The sequence below is a fragment of the Halichoerus grypus genome, chromosome X (assembly GCF_964656455.1).
Source record: "Halichoerus grypus chromosome X, mHalGry1.hap1.1, whole genome shotgun sequence".
Classification (NCBI taxonomy): domain Eukaryota; kingdom Metazoa; phylum Chordata; class Mammalia; order Carnivora; family Phocidae; genus Halichoerus; species Halichoerus grypus.
Window position 1 is genome coordinate 63,224,460 of NC_135727.1, and position 19,780 is coordinate 63,244,239.

Sequence of the window (19,780 nt, forward strand, 5' to 3'; positions counted from 1 at the left end):
TTCTGTGTATTTATCCAAAAGAAACAAGAACGCTAACTCAAAAAGATACCTTTACCTTATTGTTCATTGCAGCATTATTTACAATACCGAAGACATGGAAACAACCTGTGTCCATTGATGGATGAATGGATAAATAAAATGTGGAATATATGTAAAAAGGAATATTATTCAGCCACAAAGAAGGAAGTCCTGCCATTTTAAACAACATGAATGTACTCTGAGGGCATTATGCTAAGTGAAATAAGTCAGAGAAAAGCAAATACTATATAATTTCACTTATGTTTATTTGGAATCTAAAAAAAAAAAAACTCAGATACAGAGAATAGGTTGGTGGTTGCCAGTGGTGGGATGTGAGGTGGTGGGCAAGATGGGGAAGGAGGTGAAAAGGTACAAAATTCTGGTTATAAAGTAAGTCCTGGGGATGTAATATACACAATGGTGTCTATAGTATGATATTTTATTGTATATTTGAAACTTGCTAAGAGATTTGCAAGAAAGAGAAAGTGTAACTATGCATAGTTATGGATTTTAACTAGTAAAAAACAAAACTTGGAAAGTGTGTGAGGTTGCATATACTAGTATCTTTATCACATTTATATTACTGAAGAATTGGAAACAAACTAAATACCCAGCAATCAGGGATCTTAACTGATCCATGTTCTCAAATTTCAGTCACTTCTGTACTGTCTCTCTTTTGCTCTATTGGAGGACCATGTGACCTATTTAATATTTTTCTTTATTTTTTAAAAGATTTTATTTACTTAGAGAGAGAAAACACATGACGGGGGGAAAGGCAGAGGAAGAGGGACAAGCAGACTCCCTGCTGAGTGTGGAGCTCTATGCTGGGCTTCATCCCAGGACTCAGAGAACATGACCTGAGCTAAAGTCAGATGCGTAACTGACAGAGCCACCCAAGCACCCCTTTATTTAAATTGACACTTAAATTTAGCCCTGGCCAAAACTATTTATAGCAGGAAAAGCATGGATTTATGCTTGTTACATACATTTTAAATAAATACATAATTAAAATGAAGATACTTATGTGTGTGCAATATCTAAAATCATTTTATGTACTATCAGTAGTGTAGGAAAACTATGATTAATGGTACATTTATACAACACAGCCATTAGAAATGATGATGTAGTTATATATTTAGTAATTTAAGCTTTTTAAAACAAATCCTGGTAAATAAACAGTATACCCTATGCGTGTACTTTTGTGATAAATAAGTTTATATTGTAATAAATACGTTATATACCCAGAATACTATACATTAAAATATGTTGTGTTAATGGCTCAATGATGGGATTATGTGACGTTTTTTAAACTATATTCTAATTTCATAACCATATAAATGATCATATATTTTCTAATTATAATTTAAAAAGTGAAGAAGTAGGGGGAGGAAAAGATGGCGGAGGAGTAAGGGACCCTATTCCAACTGGTCCCCAGAATTGAGCTGGATATCTACCAGAGCACTCTGAACACCCACGAAATCAGGCTGAGATGTAAGAAGATATATCTGGATCTCTACAAACAGAGTATTGCTGGCAGTTGGTTTCGAGGTATGAAGCAGGGAGCCATGATTTCATGAGCAAATATCAGAAGATAAACAGAAGGGGGAGGAAGCCATGGGGATCCTGCAACGCAGGGGAGCAACAGCCTCCCATGCTGGGGACAGGGCACAGACTTGCAGACCGGTAGCGGCGGGGAAAGGACTTTAAGGCAGCTTCCCGGACTGAAACCTGGAGTGGTGGGGCAATGTGTGTGAACTGGGGGCAGCTGGCAGTTTTAGAAGCACAAAGGGCAGAGACATGCCCCTGTGCCCTGACCTGGAGGCAAGGACTGGGAGCCCTGCTGAGGGGCACACAACCCAGGATGCTGCAGTTTATAGCAATACAGACAGAAACAGAGATGGTGTGGCCTGGAGAGCTCACTGAAAAACAGATTGCCATCTCTCTGTTCTGAGGAGGAGGAATGGAAACAATCTCCTAAGCTCTCACTCTCGGAAGAGATGCGGGAAGCCACCAGGGAAAGCCACCAGAGAACAAAAACCCAAAAAAACCGGTTTTCACTAAGCCCACCCCCCCCCACAGGGGGCAGGGCAACTCTGCCCAAACAGGGTTGCCTGAGTAACAGCATGGCAGGCCCATCCCCCAGAAGATAGGGTGGGGAAAAAAGGCCAGCAACCCTAAGGTCCCTAGAAAACAGGTGCATGTTACTTGGGTTGTGGTCAATAATTTGGACTCTGTACATTCTCTCAAGCACCCCTCAACAGAATGACAAGGACGAGGAACCCCCAAAATAGGAAAGACTCAGAGACTATGACTTATGCCACAGATTTACAAATAGATACAGATATAACCAAGATGGCAGAGATGGAATTCAGAGTAGCAATTGTGAAGACAATAGCTAGAATGGAGAAATCGATTAATGGCAACATAGAGTCTCTAAGGGCAGGAATGAAAGCTGAATTGGCAGAACTTAAACATGATATCAATGAGATCCAACCTAATCTAGATAATCTAACAGCAAGGGTAAGCGAAACAGAAGAATGAGTTAGTGACCTGGAAGACCAATTGATAGACAAGAAGGGAAAAGAGGAGGCTATAGAAAAGCAACTCAAAATCCATGAAAATAGGATCAGAAGAATAACTGACATCATGAAACATTCCAATGTCAGAATTATTGGGATCCCGGAGGGGGTGGAGAGACAGAGAGGACTAGAAGATGTATTTGAGCAACTCATCGCTGAGAACTTCCCTAATCTAGGGAATGAAACAAAAGATTCTTGTCCTAGAGGCAGAGATGACCCCTCCCAGATCAAGGAAACCAGGTCAACACCCTGGCATGTAATAGTAAAACTTGCAAATCTTAGAACCAAGGAAACCATCTTAAGGGCAGTTGGGGGAAGAGATTCCTTACGTATAGAGGGAGGAACATAAGAATAACATCAGACCTATCCACAGACTGGCACCCAGAAAGACCTGGCAAGACATATTGAGGGTACTAAATGGGAAGAACATGCAGCTAAGAATACTTTATCTGGCAAGGCTGTCATTTAGAATGGATGGAGAGATGCAGAGCTTCCACAACCAGCAGAAACTGAAAGAATATGTGACCACTAGCCAGCCCTGCAAGAAATATTAAGGGGGGTTCTATAAAAGAAGAAAGACCCCAAGAGTGATATACAATAGAAATTTACAGGGACAATCTATAGAAACAAGGACTTCACAGGCAACATGATGACAATAAATTCATATCTTTCAATAATCACTCTCAAAGTGAATGGCTGAAATGCTCCCATAAAATGGCACAGGGTTGCAGATTGGACAAAAAGACAGGACCCATCCATATGCTCTCTACAAGAGACTCATTTTGAACCTAAAGATACATCCTGACTGAAAGTGAGGGGATGGCAATCCATCTTCCATGCCAGCAGAACTCAAAAGAAACCTGGGGTAGCAATTCTTAGACAAATTAGATTTTAAGCAAAAGACTGTAGTTAGAGACACAGAAGGACACTCTATCATTCTTAAAGGGTCTATCCAACAGGAAGTTCTAACAATTGTAAATATCTATGACCCCCAACATGGGAGCAGCCATCTACATAAGCAAAATGTTAAGCAAAATAAAGAGTCATATTGATAACAATACGTTACTTGCAGGAAACCTCAATACTCCACTCTCAGCAATAGACAGATCATCTAAGCAGAAAATCAATAAAGAAACAAGAGCTTTGAATGACACACTGGACCAGATGGATCTCATAGGTATATACAGAACATTCCACCCTAAAACAACAGAATACTCATTCTACTGGAGTGGACACAGAACTTTCTCCAGAATAGACTACATACTGGGTCACAAATCAGGTCTCAACCGATACGAAAAGATAGAGATTATTCCCTGCATATTCTCAGACCATAATACTATAAAACTGGAACTCAATCACAAGAAAAACTTTGGCAGAAATTCAAACACTTGGAAGCTAAAGACCACTATGCTCAAGAATGTTTGGGTCAACCAGGAAATCAAAGAAGAACTTAAAGAATTCATGGAAATCAATGAGAATGAAAACACATGGGTCCAAAACCTATAGGATACTGCAAAGGCAGTCCTAAGGGGGAAATACCTAGCCATCCAAGCCTCACTCAAAAAAATAGAAAAATCCCGAATTCACCAACTAACTTTACACCTTAAAGAACTAGAGAAAAAGCAACAAACAATGCCTAAGCCATGCATTAGAAGATAAATAATTAAGATTAGAGCAGAGATCAATGAATTAGAAACCAGAAACACAGTAGATCAGATCAACGAAACTAGAAGTTGGTTCGTTGAAAGAATTAATAAGATCAATAAACAACTGGCCAGACTTATCCAAAAGAAAAGAGAAAGGACCCAAATTAATAAAAATATGAGTGAAAGGGGAGAGATCATGACAACATCAAGGAAATAGAAACAATCATTAGAAATTATTATCAACAACTATATGCCAATAAGTTAAGCAACCTGGAAGAAATGGATGCCTTCCCGGAAACCTATAAACTGCCAAGACTGAAACAGGAAGAAACTGACACCCTGAATAGGCCAATAACCAGTAACGAGATTGAAGCACTGATCCAAAACGTCCCAAAAAACAAGAGTCCAGGGCCTGATGGATTCCCTGGGGAATTCTACCAAACATTCAAAGAAGGAATAATACCTATTGTCTTGAAGCTGTTTCAAAAAATAGAAGCAGAAGGACAATTTCCAGACTCATTTTATGAGGCCAGCTTTACCTTAATCCTCAAACCAGGCAAAGACCCCATCAAAACGGAGAATTTCAGACTGATATCCCTGATGAATATGGATTCCAAAATTCTCAAAAAATCCTCGGAATAGGATCCAACAGAACATTAAAATGATCATCCACCACGACAAAGTGGGATTTATCCCTGTGTGTCAAGGGTGGTTCAGCATTCGCAAATCAATCAATGTGACAGAAGATATTAATAATAAGAGAGAGAAAAACCATATGGTCCTCTCAATTGATGCAGAAAAAGCATTTGACAAAATACAGCATCCTTTTCTGATTAAAACTCTTCAGAGTTTAGGGATAGAGGGAACATTCCTCAAGTTCATAAAATCCATTTTGAAAAACCCACAGCGAATATCATCCTCCATGTGGAAAAGATGAGAGCCTTTCCCTTAAGATCTGGAATACGTCAAGGATGCCCACTCTCACCACTATTGTTCAACATAGTACTAGAAGTCCTGGCAACAGCAATCAGACAACAAAAAGAAATAAAAGGTATTCAAATTGGCAAAGACGAAATCAAACTCTCTGCCCTTGCAGACAACATGATACTTTATATGGAAAATCCAAAAGACTCCACCTCCAAATTACTAGAACTCATACAGCAATTCAGTAATGTGGCAGGATATAAAATCAATGCACAGAAATCAGTTGCTTTCTTATACATTAACAATGCAACTGTAGAAAGAGAAATTAGAGAAACAATTCCATTTACAATAGCACCAAAAACCATAAGATATCTCGGAATAAGCCTAACTGAAGACATAAAGGATCTATATTCTAGGAACCACAGAACACTCATGAAAGAAATTGAAGAAGACACAAAAAGATGGAAAAATATTCCATGCTCATGATCGGAAGAATAAACATTGTTAAAATGTCTATGCTACCCAGAGCAATCTATACCTTCAGTGCCATCCCGATTAAAATTCCAATGACATTTTTCAAAGTGCTGGAACAAACAATCCTAAAATTTGTATGGAATCAGAAAAGACCCTGAATCGCCAAGGAAATGTTGAAAAAGAAAAACAAAGTTGGGGGCATCACATTGCCTGATTTCAAGCTATATTACAGAGCAGTGATCACCAAGACAGCATGGTACTGGCACAAAAACAGACATATAGACCAATGGAACAGAATAGAGAGCCCAGATATGGACCCTCAAATGTATGGTCAAATAATCTTTGACAAAGCAGCTAAAAATATGCAATGGAAAAAAAACAGTCTCTTCAATAAATCTTGGTGGAAAAACTGGACAGCTATATACAGAAGAATGAAACTCACCCATTCTCTAACACCATACACAAAGAAAAACTCAAAATGGATGAAAGACCTCAATGTGAGACAGGAATCCTTCAAAATTCTAGAGGAGAACATAGGCAGTAACCTCTTTGACATCGGCCACAGCAACTTCTTTTGAGATACATCTCCAAAGGCTAGTGAAACAAAAGCAAAAATGAACTTTTGGGACTTCATCAAGATAAAAAGCTTCTGCACAGCAAAGGAAACAGTCAGGAAACAAAGAGGCAACCTACAGAATGGGAGAAGTTATTTGCAAATGACACTACAGACAAAGTGCTGATTTCCAAGATCTATAAAGAACTTCTCAAACTCAACACTGAAAAAATAATCAATTCAAAAAATGGGCAGAAGACATGGACAGACACTTCTCTGAAGAAGACATACAAATAGCTAACAGACACATGAAAAAATGTTCATCATCATTAGACATCAGGAAAATTCAAATCAAAACCACACTGAGATACCACATTACACCAGTTAGAATGGCAAAAATTAACAAGTCAAGAAACAACAAATGTTGGACAGGTTGTGGAGAAAAGGGAACACTCTTACACTGTTTTTGGGAATGCAAGTTGGTACAACCACTTTGGAAAACACTCTGGAAGTTTCTCAAAAAATTAAAAATAAAACTACCCTATGACCCAGCAATTACACTACTGGGTATTTACCCCAATGACACAGATGTAGTGAAAAGAAGGGCCATACACACCCCAATGTTCACAGCAGCAATGTCCGCAATAACCAAACTGTGGAAAGAGCTGAGATGCCCTTCAACAGACAAATGGATAAAGAAGTTGTTGTCCATATATACAATGGAATATTACTCAGCCATCAGAAAGGATGAATACCCAACTTTTACATCAATATGGATGGAACTGGAGGAGATTATGTTAAGTGAAATAAGTCAGGCAGAGAAAGTCAATTATATCCTTTCACTTATTTGTGGAACATAAGGAATAGCATGGAGGACATTAGGAGAAGTAACAGAAAAATGAAGGGTGGGGGAATCGGAGGGGGAGACAAACCATGAGTGACTATGGACTGATAAACAAATGGAGGGTTTTAAAGAGGAGGTGGGTGGGGGAATGGATTAGCCCAGTGACGGGTATTAAGGAGGGCACATACTGCATGGAGCACTGGGTGTTATACGAAAACAATGAATCATGGAACACTACATCAAAAACTAATGACGTATTGTATGGTGACATAACATAATAAAATAAAATTGAATTTTTTTTAAAAAGTGAGGAAGTATAAATTCTCTTATTTCCTAAAAAACTAATTGTAAAAGCTCTTAAATATTATTAAAAATGGGCTACTTCGGGAAGTTTTTTAAAATGGCTATACTTTTGCTTCCTCTCTTTGCCTATATTTACCTTTGTTCTTTGTCTTTACCACTGTTTCCTTTTTTTTTTTCTGTTTAAAACTGGCCATTCAGAAAGGCAATACAGAAGAACCACCAGAAAATGCAATCCACCAGAAGAGCCAAGCAACTATTTTTTTGACAATGAGTGCTAGGTTTGATGCTGTGGCAACCAGAGTTCAAACTGCAGTAACAATGGGCAAGGTAAGTCTTAACATTTTTAAAAGATAGGAACTATTGATTTAAGTTTAGTGAGCATATTGAGCTGTCAGAAATCCAAATCTATTGCAAGGTGCTACAGGGTGCTGATAAAGGCCTTCATGGGAAGGAGAGACATAGTCAAAGTTCTTAGGAAAATTATTTTGGTAGTGGCTTTTAAACTAAGGTCTAATTAATTGTCTTCCAATGAAGAATCAGTAAATGATAGTCAATGCCTAGAGCAGAAACATATTGTATTTTTACTGTTATGGAAAGAGCAAATTTCATAAGTTGATCTGTAAGTTATATATTTAAAAGACTCCATACATTTTGAGACTACTTATAGGATGCTCAATCTTTTTTTATACTCCCAGTAGGTAACCAATTCCATGGCAGGTATAGTTAAGTCTGTGAGTGCTACAATGAAGAGTATGAACCTTGAAAAGTGAAAATAAAAAGAAAAAAAAAAGAATTATTTGATGTTCTGATAGCATCTTTTCAGTGTAAGTTTTTCTTATATCTATATTTCTGTTTATAGATTTCTGCGGATGGACAAATTTGAACACCAATTTGAAACACTTGATGTTCAAACACAACAAATGGAAGACACAATGAGTAGCAGTACAACACTAACAATGTCCCAAGTAAGAATAGTTTTCTACTTAGGATAACTTTTTAAAATTATGCAACTTTAAGATATAAAGGCTTTGTGGGCCTAAGTCTTCTCCAGAATGTGAAGTAAACATGGTGTATCCCCAAAATGCAAGTAAGGAAGTAAGTTATGCTCTGCTCTGGATGCTGAGGACATGTTGGAAGATGACATCCCCTTATTTGTTTTAAAATTCTGGGGCGCCTGGGTGGCTCAGTCGTTAAGCGTCTGCCTTCGGCTCAGGTCATGATCCCAGGATCCTGGGATCGAGTCCCACATCAGGCTCCCTGCTCGGCAGGAAGCCTGCTTCTCCTTCCCCCACTCCCCCTGCTTGTGTTCCCTCTCTCGCTGTGTCTCTCTCTGTCAAATAAATAAATAAAATCTTAAAAATAAAATAAAATAAAATAAAATAAAATAAAATAAAATTCTGAGAAGTATACTAGGTCACATGTCTAGAAAGTCTGGAACTTGGTTCTACCTTGCTGCCAGTGGTATTTATTGATGATGAAGGCATTGCATTAGAGGCTTACTGTGCTAGTGGGTATTAGGTATTATCCTAATCCTCCGCTAATTCATCTCATTGCAAATATTCTTCTGCTTCTTTATCTACTCTTTAGGAGTGTTATCTATGCACAAGTCACAGGTGCATAATTAATAATTAATTGCAAGATCAATTATTTTTCATAAAATGAGGATGTTTTTAAAACCTACAGCTTAGACAGAGATGTGCTACAAAGAACATTTGAAACTAGTTTGCATGTGACATGAGCAAGTAACAAAGTTTTGTGAAATTCAGACAAAATTTCTTTCATTATCACTCTTCTTTTTGATCCCAGCACCTATCACATGGTTAATCAAATGAACAAAGAACTTGTTACCACTGCTTCAGTTGCTAATATGGAAAAAAAATATAATTTACAAAATAGATTAGGAAGAAATCAAAAACCATCCATCAAAATGATACTTCAGATAACTGGTTTTACTAGGTAAATAAAAAGAGAACATGCTTATATTTAGGTTTGAGAGTTAAGAAAAAGAAAAAAAATCATGTGCATGTGTTATAGGGAGCATATATTTAGACATTACTTTTATATCTTCTCTAAAGCCTTGCTTCCCCCAAGTGTGGTGCAAGATTTGGGAACATCTGTATAATCTTGGAGGTCTTTAGGAATGTAGAAATTCAGACCCCATCCACAGACATTGAATCAGAATTATTTTAACAAGATTCTCTATGCACTGAGTTTGAGAAGCACTGTCCTAGAGTTTCTGATTCTTATTCAAGTTCCTTAGGATCTGCAGGTGATTTTATGATCAGTCAAGTTTAGGAAACAGGTGAATTGGAAAAATGACTTGGAAGTCAGGACACTTATGTTTCTGATCCCTATTCTACCACTAATTAACTTTGGGACCTTAAGATATTCACTACCTTGGGCTTCACTACCTTAGCTGTAAAATGTAAGGGTTGGATATGATGATATATAAATGCCCTTTAGCTCTGAAAAATCCTGAGATTCATTCACCCAACATTTGCTGAGCACCTTCTTCTGTTTTAGGTATTGTGCTAGTACTAGGGACAAATATATACAAAACATTATTCATAAAAACTCAACCAAAATGTACAAAAGAAATAGAGATATGGTTGAACACATTTAGTTGCCCAAGTTCTCATACCCTGCTAATGAGTAATTAGAATTTAAATTGGCATATCACTTTGGAAAGCAATTTAGTAATGTCTACAGTCTGCTCTTAAGCTAGCAGCCAGGGTGATCCTATTAAAACAACTCCTATCATATCATTCTTCTGCTCAAAACCCTCTAGTGGCTCCACATCTGCCTCAAAAGCCAAATTCTTTACAATGGCCTATAATACTCTATGGGATCTGCCTCACCCCACTTTTCTGACCTTATCTCCTATTACTGCTCATTACTTTACTCAGGTACTTGGCCTCCTTGTTATTTCCCAAACACACCAAGTACATTTCTGTCTAAAAACCATTCCACTTTCACTTCCCTCTGCCTGAATGCTTTTCCTCCATCTTGCAGACATCCTCATTTCCCATTCCCATTTCAGTTCTTTATTCAAATGTAATTTTCTGAGTGAGGTCTTCCCTGATCATCTTACTTAAAAGTGCATCAACAGCATACCCACCGTGCTATATACTCCCTATCTGCCATCCCTGCTTTATTTTTCTCCATAGTACATATCACCTTCTAATATAGGATACTGATGAATTAAAAACAGTATCTGGAATAAAGTATAGGTGCTTAATTAATATTTCTTGAATAACTCAGAGTATATGAAAAATGCATGTGACCAATAACCTAGTGCTTCTACTTCCAAATTTATATTTGCAGAAACCCCTACATATGTATACAAAGATACCTGTACATGAGAATGTTCATGTACCATTGTCTATAATTAGGGGAAAAAGTCAATGTTCATAAATAAAATGGATAAATACAATTGTATTTATATACAGCAGTATTATACAGGAGGTAAAATGAATGAACAAGATCTCTAGATCTCAATAAAATTAAATCTTACAAAGTTGAATGGGAAAAACAAGTTGCAAAATAGTATATATAGTATACCATTTAAGTAAATTTTTAAAAATAATGTTATTTTAGATATGAAGACAACAAAATATAAGTGCATGTAAGTATTTGATGTATTATTTTCTGAACTTTTTCTGTATTTGGAAATGTTTTTGAAGTGAATGAAAGAAAGAACAAGAAAACCTAAGGCAAAACAGCAAAGTTAGTGACCTGCTTAAAATCATACACCCCATTAATATTAGAGCTGGGACTTATCTTAAAATTTCCACCTATGTATCCAAAATATTTTTAACAACTAAATAAAAAAACAGTTTTTTTTTATTAATCAGATTCTATTACCTGAGAACTCCTGTACTGTAGTAAATATCTCAATCCTTATATTATATTATTTTATTCATCTCTAGATGTTTTTAAATTATTTTTATTGAAGTATAGTTGGCACACAATGTTATTCTAGATATTTTTAAAGAATAATTCTTAATATCAAATTAGTATTAACTACCAGAAATAAAAGTTATGACTAATCTAAAACTTAAATCTATTACACTTTAAATACAGCCAAAGTGGGTAGTAGAGAGAGCTAAGATGGCGACATAGTAGGAGGACTCTAGGCTTAACTGGTCCCTCGAACATGGCTAAATAACTATCAAATCATTCTGAATACCCAAAAAATCAACCTGAGGACTTGATAGAACAAACTGCACAACTAGAGAGAGAGAAAAGGTCACACGGAGGAAGGTAGGAAGTGCAGAGTCAAGGTTTGGGGGAGAAACAGATTGTGGGTGTGGTGCAGGGGAGGGAGCCCTGGTTATGGAAAGAGGTGAGAGAGAGTGGAATGCACAGGATGCACACAAGGAGAACACTTCCCTAAAGTCATTGGCTGGAAAAATGAGAGGGGCTGATATTTTAAGTTTTTACAACCAGCGGGGATCCAAGCTTGGAGTTTTGGAGGTCTGTAGACTTCTCTGGGATAGAGTTGTGAGAGTGCAGTCCCACTCCTGGTGAGACGCAGGCAAACAGTGCACACGGTGTTATCTGAGGATCACCTGAGGCACAATGGGGGGGCTGTTCCTCTCCTTGGAGTGTATCTGTGAGAGGTGGCATTGTTCCTGGAGACAAAGGAGCCAGCAGGTGCCATTTCACTTCCCTATCCCTCAGCATAGGCACAGAGACACCAGCTGAGGGTGGCTAACCTGGCACTGGCTGTTTAGCCTGCTTTGTTCCAAATCCCACACCCCTGTGCTCTAGTGGGTCTGCCATTCTGGATCAAACCTGCATCATTCCCAGTGCGCCAAGACCCTCCACAAGAAGACCAGCTCAGGTCCCCACCACACCAAGTCCCTAAAGTTTGGAGTTTTGAAAATCAGTAGGCTTGGCTATGATAGAGTTCACAGTGCAAAGTGCTGCTCCAGGTAGACAAGCAACCCAGAGACAGAGAGTGTGAAAACAGTGATTGAGAAACACATAGGACACATGAGGGGAAATTATTCGCTCTTCTGGGAGCCCTTCCCTGAGACCAGCAAGCATGGAAACCACTCTCTAGGGACAAAAGAGCGGGCTGACACCATCTCCCTCCCACGCCCCTCAGGATAAACCAACTCCAGTAAAGAGTACAACACCAACACTGGCTGCCTAACCTACTTACAGCAGGTTCCACCCTCCTGGGCTCTGCTGGTACTGCATGTCTTGGGCAAGTGTGCCTAAGGACCAGCACCATGGGCCCCTTTCCAGAAGACCAGCACAAACCCCTCCACCCTTTACCATGTCTACTGACTGTACAGTTCTGCAGAGCTTCAGTTCTAGTGGAAATAACATCAGGTCTCATTTAAGAAGCAGACCAGAACAAACCTAGTTAAAACTCGTCACACTCTGGCCAAGGTCCAAAGACTGTCCACTGCAGGCAAGGAGAGTCTCTACAGATGAATAACCTGAAGCACAGAGTAGCCAAAACACAGCAGCAGAGTGCATGTAGCACATACCAAAGACGCTTTCTGAAATTCCAGGCCCTGGGCATTATATGACCTATTTTTCTATAGCCACTACTCACAAGAGTAGGAAACATAACAGGGTTTTCTAATATACAGAAGAAAGAGACCTAGACAAAATGTCAAGATGGAGGAATTCACCCCCCCCCCCAAGAACACACAAAGGTCACAGCCAGAGATCTAATCTAAACAGATATAAGTAATAGGCCTGATACAGAATTTGAAGCAACATCCATAAGGATACTCACTGGGCTTGAGAAAAGCATGGAAGACATGAGTGAGACCCATACTATAGAGTTACAAGAGTTAAAAAAACAATCTGGCAAAAGTGAAAAATGCAATATCTGATATTAGAAACCAATTAGATAGGGGCGCCTGGGTGGCTCAGTTGGTAAAGTGACTACCTTTGGCTCAGGTCATGATCCTGGAGTCCCAGGATCGAGTCACACATCAGGCTCCCTGCTGGGCAGGGAGTCTGCTTCTCCCTCTGACCCTCCCCCCTCTCGTGCTCTCCCTCTCTCTCATTTTCTCTCAAATAAATAAATAAAATCTTAAAAAAAAAGGAACCAATTAGATGTAATAACCACAAGGATGGAAAAAGCAGAGGAATGAATAAGTGATATAGAAGATAGAATTAAGGAAAACAATGAAGCTGAATAAAAGAGAGAATAATGGATCACAGGAGGAGACCTAGGGAACTCAGTGACTCCATCAAACACAGTAACATTCATATCATAGGAGTCCCAGAAGAAGAGAGAGAAAAGAGGACAGAAGGTGTATTTGAGGAAATTATAGCTGAAAACTTTCTTAATCTGGGAAAGGAAACAGACATCCAAGTCCCAGCGGCACAGAAAAGTCCCATCAAAATCAACAAAAGCAGGGCAACACCAAGACATATTGTAATTAAATTTGCAAAATGTATTGATAAAGGGAAAATCCTAAAAGCAGCAAGACAAAGGAAGTCCCTAACATACAAGGGAAGACACATCAGGTTAGCAGCAGATCTCTACAGAAATTTAGCAAGCCAGACCACTATGATATATCGAATGTGCTTACTGGGTAAATTCTGCAGCCAAGAATACTCTATCCAGCAAGGCAATCATTCAGAATAGGAGAGATAAAGAGTTTCCCAGAAAACAAGCTAAAGGAGTTCATGGTCACTAAACCATCCTTACAAGAAATATTATGAGGACTCTTTGGGAAAGAAAGACCAAAAGTGACAAAGACTAGAAAGGAACAGAGGGAATCTCTGAAAACAATGACAAAACAAGTAATAAAATGGCACTAAATATATAACTATCAATACTTACTCTGAATGTAAATGGACTAAATGCTCCAGTCAAAAGATATAGAGTGTCAGCATGGATAAAAGAAGAAGACAGGAGACTCATTTTAGACCTAAAAACACCTGCAGATTGAAAGTGAGGGGATGGAGAACCATCTGTCATGCAGTTGGATGTCAAAACAATGCCAGAGTAGTAATATTTATATCAGACAAACTAGATTTTAAACTAAAGACTGTAACAAGATTTGAAGAAGGGTACTATATCATAATAAAGGGAACTATCCAACAAGAAGATCTAACAATTGTAAATATGTCCCCAACTTGGGAGCACCCAAATATATATAACAGTTAATATCAAACATAAAGGAACTCACTGATAATAATACAGTAGCAGTAGGGGACTTTAACACCCCACTTGTATCAATGGACAGATCATCTAAATAGAAAATCCACAAGGAAACAATAGCTTTGAATGACACACTGGACCAGATGGACTTAACATATATTCAGAATATTTCATCCTAAAGTGGCAGAATACATATTCTTTTCAAGTGCACATGGGACATTCTCCAGAATAGATCACATTCTAGGTCATAAATCAGGCTTCCACAAGTACAAAAAATATTGAGATTGTACCATGAATATTTTCTAACCACAACACTATGAAACTTGAAGTCAACCACAGGAAACAATTTGGAAAGACCACAAATACATGGAGGTTAATCAACATGGTACTAAGGAATGAATGGGTCAACCAGGAAATTAAAGAACTTTAAAAAATATACATGGAAACAAATGAAAATGAAAACATGATGGTCCAAAATCTTTGAGATGCAGCAAAAGCAGTCATAAAAGGGAAGTAAATATCAATACAATAGCTTTCACAGGAAGCAAGAAAAAAATCTCAAATGAACAACTGACTTTACACCCAAAGGAGCTAGAGAAAGAAAAACAAATGAAGCCTAAAGCCATCAGAAGAATGGAAATAGTAAAGATTAGAGCAAAATTAAATGAAATAGTAACTAAAAAAAAACAGTACAAGAGATCAATGAAGCCAGTAGCTGGTTCATTGAAAAAATTAATTGATAAACCATTAGCCAGACTTATCAAAAGAAAAGAGAAATGACCCAAATAAATAAAATCACAAATGAGAGAGGAGAAATAACAACCACCACCACAGAAGTAAAAATAATTATAAGAGAATATTACTAAAAACTTAACACTACATCAAAAAGTAATGATGTATGGTGATTAACATAATAAAATTAAATTTAAAAAAACTTACATGCCATAAATTAAGACAATCTGAAAGAAATGGATACATTCCTAGGAATGTATAAACTACCAAAACTTAAACAAGAATAAATAGAAAAATTGAACAGACCAATAACCACCAAAGAAATTGAATTAGTAACCAAAAATCTCCCAACAAACAAAAGGCCAGGGCTAGATGGCTTCACAGGTGAATTCTACCCAACATTTATAAAAGAGTTAATACCTATTCTTTTCAAAGTATTCCAAAAAATATGATATGGAAGGAAACCTTCCAAACTCCTTCATGAGGCCAACATTACCCTGATTCCAAAAACCAGACAAAAACTCCACAAAAAATGAGACTTACAGGCCAATTTCACTGATGATCATGGATGCAAAAATTCTCAAGAAAATATTTGGAAACCAAATCAAACAGTACGTTAAAAGAATCAGTCACCATGATTAAGTGGAGTTTGTTTCTCAGCTGCAAGGGTGATTCAATATTCATAGATAAATCAATGTGGTACACTACATTAATAAAAGTAAGGATAAGAACCATATGATCCTCTTAATACATGCACAAAAAACATTTGGCAAAGTACAGAATTCATTCATGATAACCCTCATAAAAGTAGGGATAGAGGGAACATACCTCAACATCATAGTGGCCATATATGAAAAACTCACAGTTAGTATTATCCTCAATAGGGAAAAACTAAGAGCTTTTCCTCTATGGTCAGGAATAAGACATGGATGTCCACTCTTGTCACTTCTATTCAACATTCTACTGGAAGTCCTAGCCACAGCAAACAGACAAGAAAAAGAAGTAAAAGCATCCAGATCAGCAAGTAAGAAGTCAAACGTTCATTATTTGTGGATGACATGATACTCTATATAGAAAACCCAAAAGACACCATCAAAGAATTGCTAGAACTGATACATGAATAAAGTAATGTCTCAAGATACAAAATCAACATAAAGGAATGTGTTGAATTTCTATACACCAATAATGAAGCAGCAGAAAGAGAAATCAAGGAATCCATCCCACTTACAATTGCACTAAAAACCAAAGATACCGAGGAATAAACCTAACCAAAGAGGTAAAAGAACTGTACTCTAAAATCTATAAAACACTTATGAAATAAATTGAACATGACACAAAGAAATGGAAAAATATTCCATGTTTTTGGATTGGAAGAAGAAATATTTTTAAAATGTCTATACTACCTAAAGCAATCTACACATGAAGTGCAATCCCTATCAAAATACCACCGTATTTTTCACAGAGCTAGAACACACAATCCTAAAATTTGTATGGTACCACAAAAGACCCCAAATAGCCAAAGCAATCTTAAAAAAAATAATAAAAAACAATGCTAGAGGCATCACAATTCCAGACATCACGTTATATTACAAAGCTGTAGTGATCAAACAATATAGTACTGTCATAAAAACAGAGACATAGATTAATGGAACTGAATAGGAAACCCAGAAATGGACCCACAACTATATGGTCAACTAATATTTGACAAAGCAGGAAGGAATATCCAATGGGAAAAAGTCTCTTCAACAAACAATGTTGGGAAAACTGGACATCAACATGTGAAAGAATGAAACTGGACCACTTTCTTACATCATGCACACACATACAAAAAAAAAATCAAAATGGATGAAAGACCTAAATGTGAGACAGGAATCCACCAAAATCCTAGAGGAGAACACAGGCAGTAACTTCTTTGACATCGGCTGTAGCAACTTCTTTCTGGATATGTATCCCGAGACAAGGGAAACAATAATAATAGACTGTTGGGACATCATTAAGATAAAAAGCTTCTGCACAGCAAAGGAAACAATTAACAAAACTAAAAGGCAACCTTGGAATGGGAGAATATATTTGCAAATGAGATATCTGATAAAGGGTTGGGGTATCCAAAAAATATAAAGAACTTATAAAACTCAACACCCAAAAAACAAATAATCTAGTTTAAAAATGAGCAGAAGACACGAATAGATGTTTTTCCAAAGAAGACGTTATAACAGACACATGAAAAGTTGCTCAACATCCCTCATCATCAGGGAAATACGAATTAAAACAACAATGAGATATCACCTCACACCAGTCAGAATGGCTAAAATTAAGAACATAGGTAACAACAGGTGTTGGCAAGGATGCAGAGAAAGGGGAACCCTTTTACACTGTAGTTGCGAATGCAAACTGGTTGTAGCCACTTTGGAAAATAGTATGGAGTTTCCTCAAGAAGTTAAAAATAGAATTACCCTACAACCCAGCAGTTGTACTACTAGGTATTTACACAAAGGATACAAAAATACTGATTCAAAGGGATCCATGCACCCCTGTATTTATAGCACCATTATCAACAATAGCCAAATTATGGAGAGAGCCCAAATATCGATCTACTGATGAATGGATAAAGAAGATATGGTATATAGTGGCACCTGGGTGGCTCAGTTGGTTAAGCATCCAACTCTTGATTTTGGTTCAAGTTATGATCTCTGGGTTGTAAGATCAAGCCCCTTGTCAGACTCCACACTCAGCAAGGAGTCTGCTTGAGGTTCTCTCCCTTTCCCTTTGCCCATTCCCCCATTGGCATGTTCACATGCTCTCTTCCTCTCAAATAAATAAAGTTGTATATGTGTATGTGGTTGTCTCTCAATAGATATATAGATGATAGATAGATGATAGATAGATGATAGATAGATAGATAGATGTATATGTGTCTATCTATCTATATATAGATAACCCCCCCACACACAATGGAATATAGCCATAAGAAAGAATGAAATCTTACTATTTGCAATGATGAGAATGAGTTAGAGAGTATCACGCTAAGTGAAATAAATCAGAGAAAGACAAATACCATATGATTTGACTCATATGTGCAATTTAATAAACAAAACAGATGAATATAGGGGTCAAAAAATTAAGAGTGGCAAACCAGAAAGTCGACTCTCAACTATAGAGAACAAACTGAGGGTTATTGGAGGGGAGGTGGGCAGTGGAATGGGTTAAATGGGTGGTGAGTATTAAGGAGGACGGCAGTTGCTGTGATGTGCACTGGGAATTATATGTAAGTGATGAATAGCTAAATTCTACACCTGAAGCTAATATTACACTGTATTTTAACTGACATTCAATTACAAATTTGAAAAAAGGAAAAAAAAATAAGCAAAGTGGGCTAAAATAGAGCTTAAGAATTGGTTCACTGCATTAAAGAGAGCTGCATTACTCAGATTAAAATTATATGTGAATAGCACTGCTAATATTTTTCATATAACCTCAGAATTGAAGGCTTTATAATTTTAACATTATTGAGAAATAATTATTTTCTGAAATTTAGCTCCCTCTGCTGGTAAAAATTATTTTTTAAAGGTTTCTTTTAAGAATTGTAGACCAGTTTCCCCTTTTTAAAACTAAATCTGAAAGAAAAACTGCCCAAACAGTAAATGCCATTAAAATACAAATTATTTTTTCTTATTCTAGAACCAAGTAGATGTGCTCCTTCAAGAAATGGTAGATGATGCTGGGTAAGAATTTAATTGAGTGCTTTTAGATAATCTTGATTTAATATCTAGAGGTCCTAAAATTATGTAATGTGGATAAAGAAATTTGTCTTTACCACAAATGGTCAGAGTTAGATTTTTGACCCTACAATTTAGTATTGGTAAGCCTTTGAAGCAGTCATCCTGCATTTTGCCATGCTCCTAAAAGTGTCACTCTGTTTAAATCATCCTAGTATTTTCTTAAAAATCTCTGGAGAGGCATTCATTTTGTGTGTGATAAGAAATGGAGGAAGGTGACTCAGGGAGGCGGGAATTTTGAAACATTTCCTCAATACCTTCAGTACCTTCTCTATTCAACATATATAAAATGTTTGGATTTCTTTTAAAAGATCTTCCAAGGGGCGCCTGGGTGGCTCAGTCAGTTAAGCGACTGCCTTTGGCTCATGTCATGATCCCAGGGTCCTGGGATCAAGTCCTGCATCAGGCTCTCCATTCAGAGGCGAGTCTGCTTCTCCCTCTCCCTCTGTGATCTCTCTTGCTTTCACTCTCTCTCAAATAAATAAATAAAATCTTTATAAATAAATAAATAAAAGATCTTCCAAAAGAATTCTGCTGTGATCAAGCCAATATGTTTTAAGCCCAGTTTGAGTCCTGCAATCTGAGAAATATGTGCAAAATATTCAAAGGGTTCAAAACATGGCAACATTGCTTCATTGCAGAAGGTCACTAATTTTTTATAAAGGTAAATAATTGACACTGTTTGTGGTACTGTTATTAGAAATAGGGTATCTGTTAATGGGCTGTTTACTTCAAGCCCTTCATGTTTCAGGGGAATGACTTGGCCATGATAATATCTGTCATGTTATAT

General features: G+C 37.3%; 1 protein-coding gene across 1 annotated transcript; it reads left to right on the forward strand.

Moving 5' to 3' along the window:
• Window positions 1-7,524: 7,524 nt before the first annotated feature.
• On the forward strand, window positions 7,525-18,940 carry LOC144380391 (charged multivesicular body protein 1B2-like; the record flags this gene model as incomplete). Its single annotated transcript, XM_078064026.1, has 4 exons — window positions 7,525-7,668; window positions 8,040-8,107; window positions 8,201-8,306; window positions 18,893-18,940. Coding segments are annotated over 4 exons (366 nt in total), but the record flags the coding sequence as incomplete, so codon positions are not given.
• Window positions 18,941-19,780: the final 840 nt, after the last annotated feature.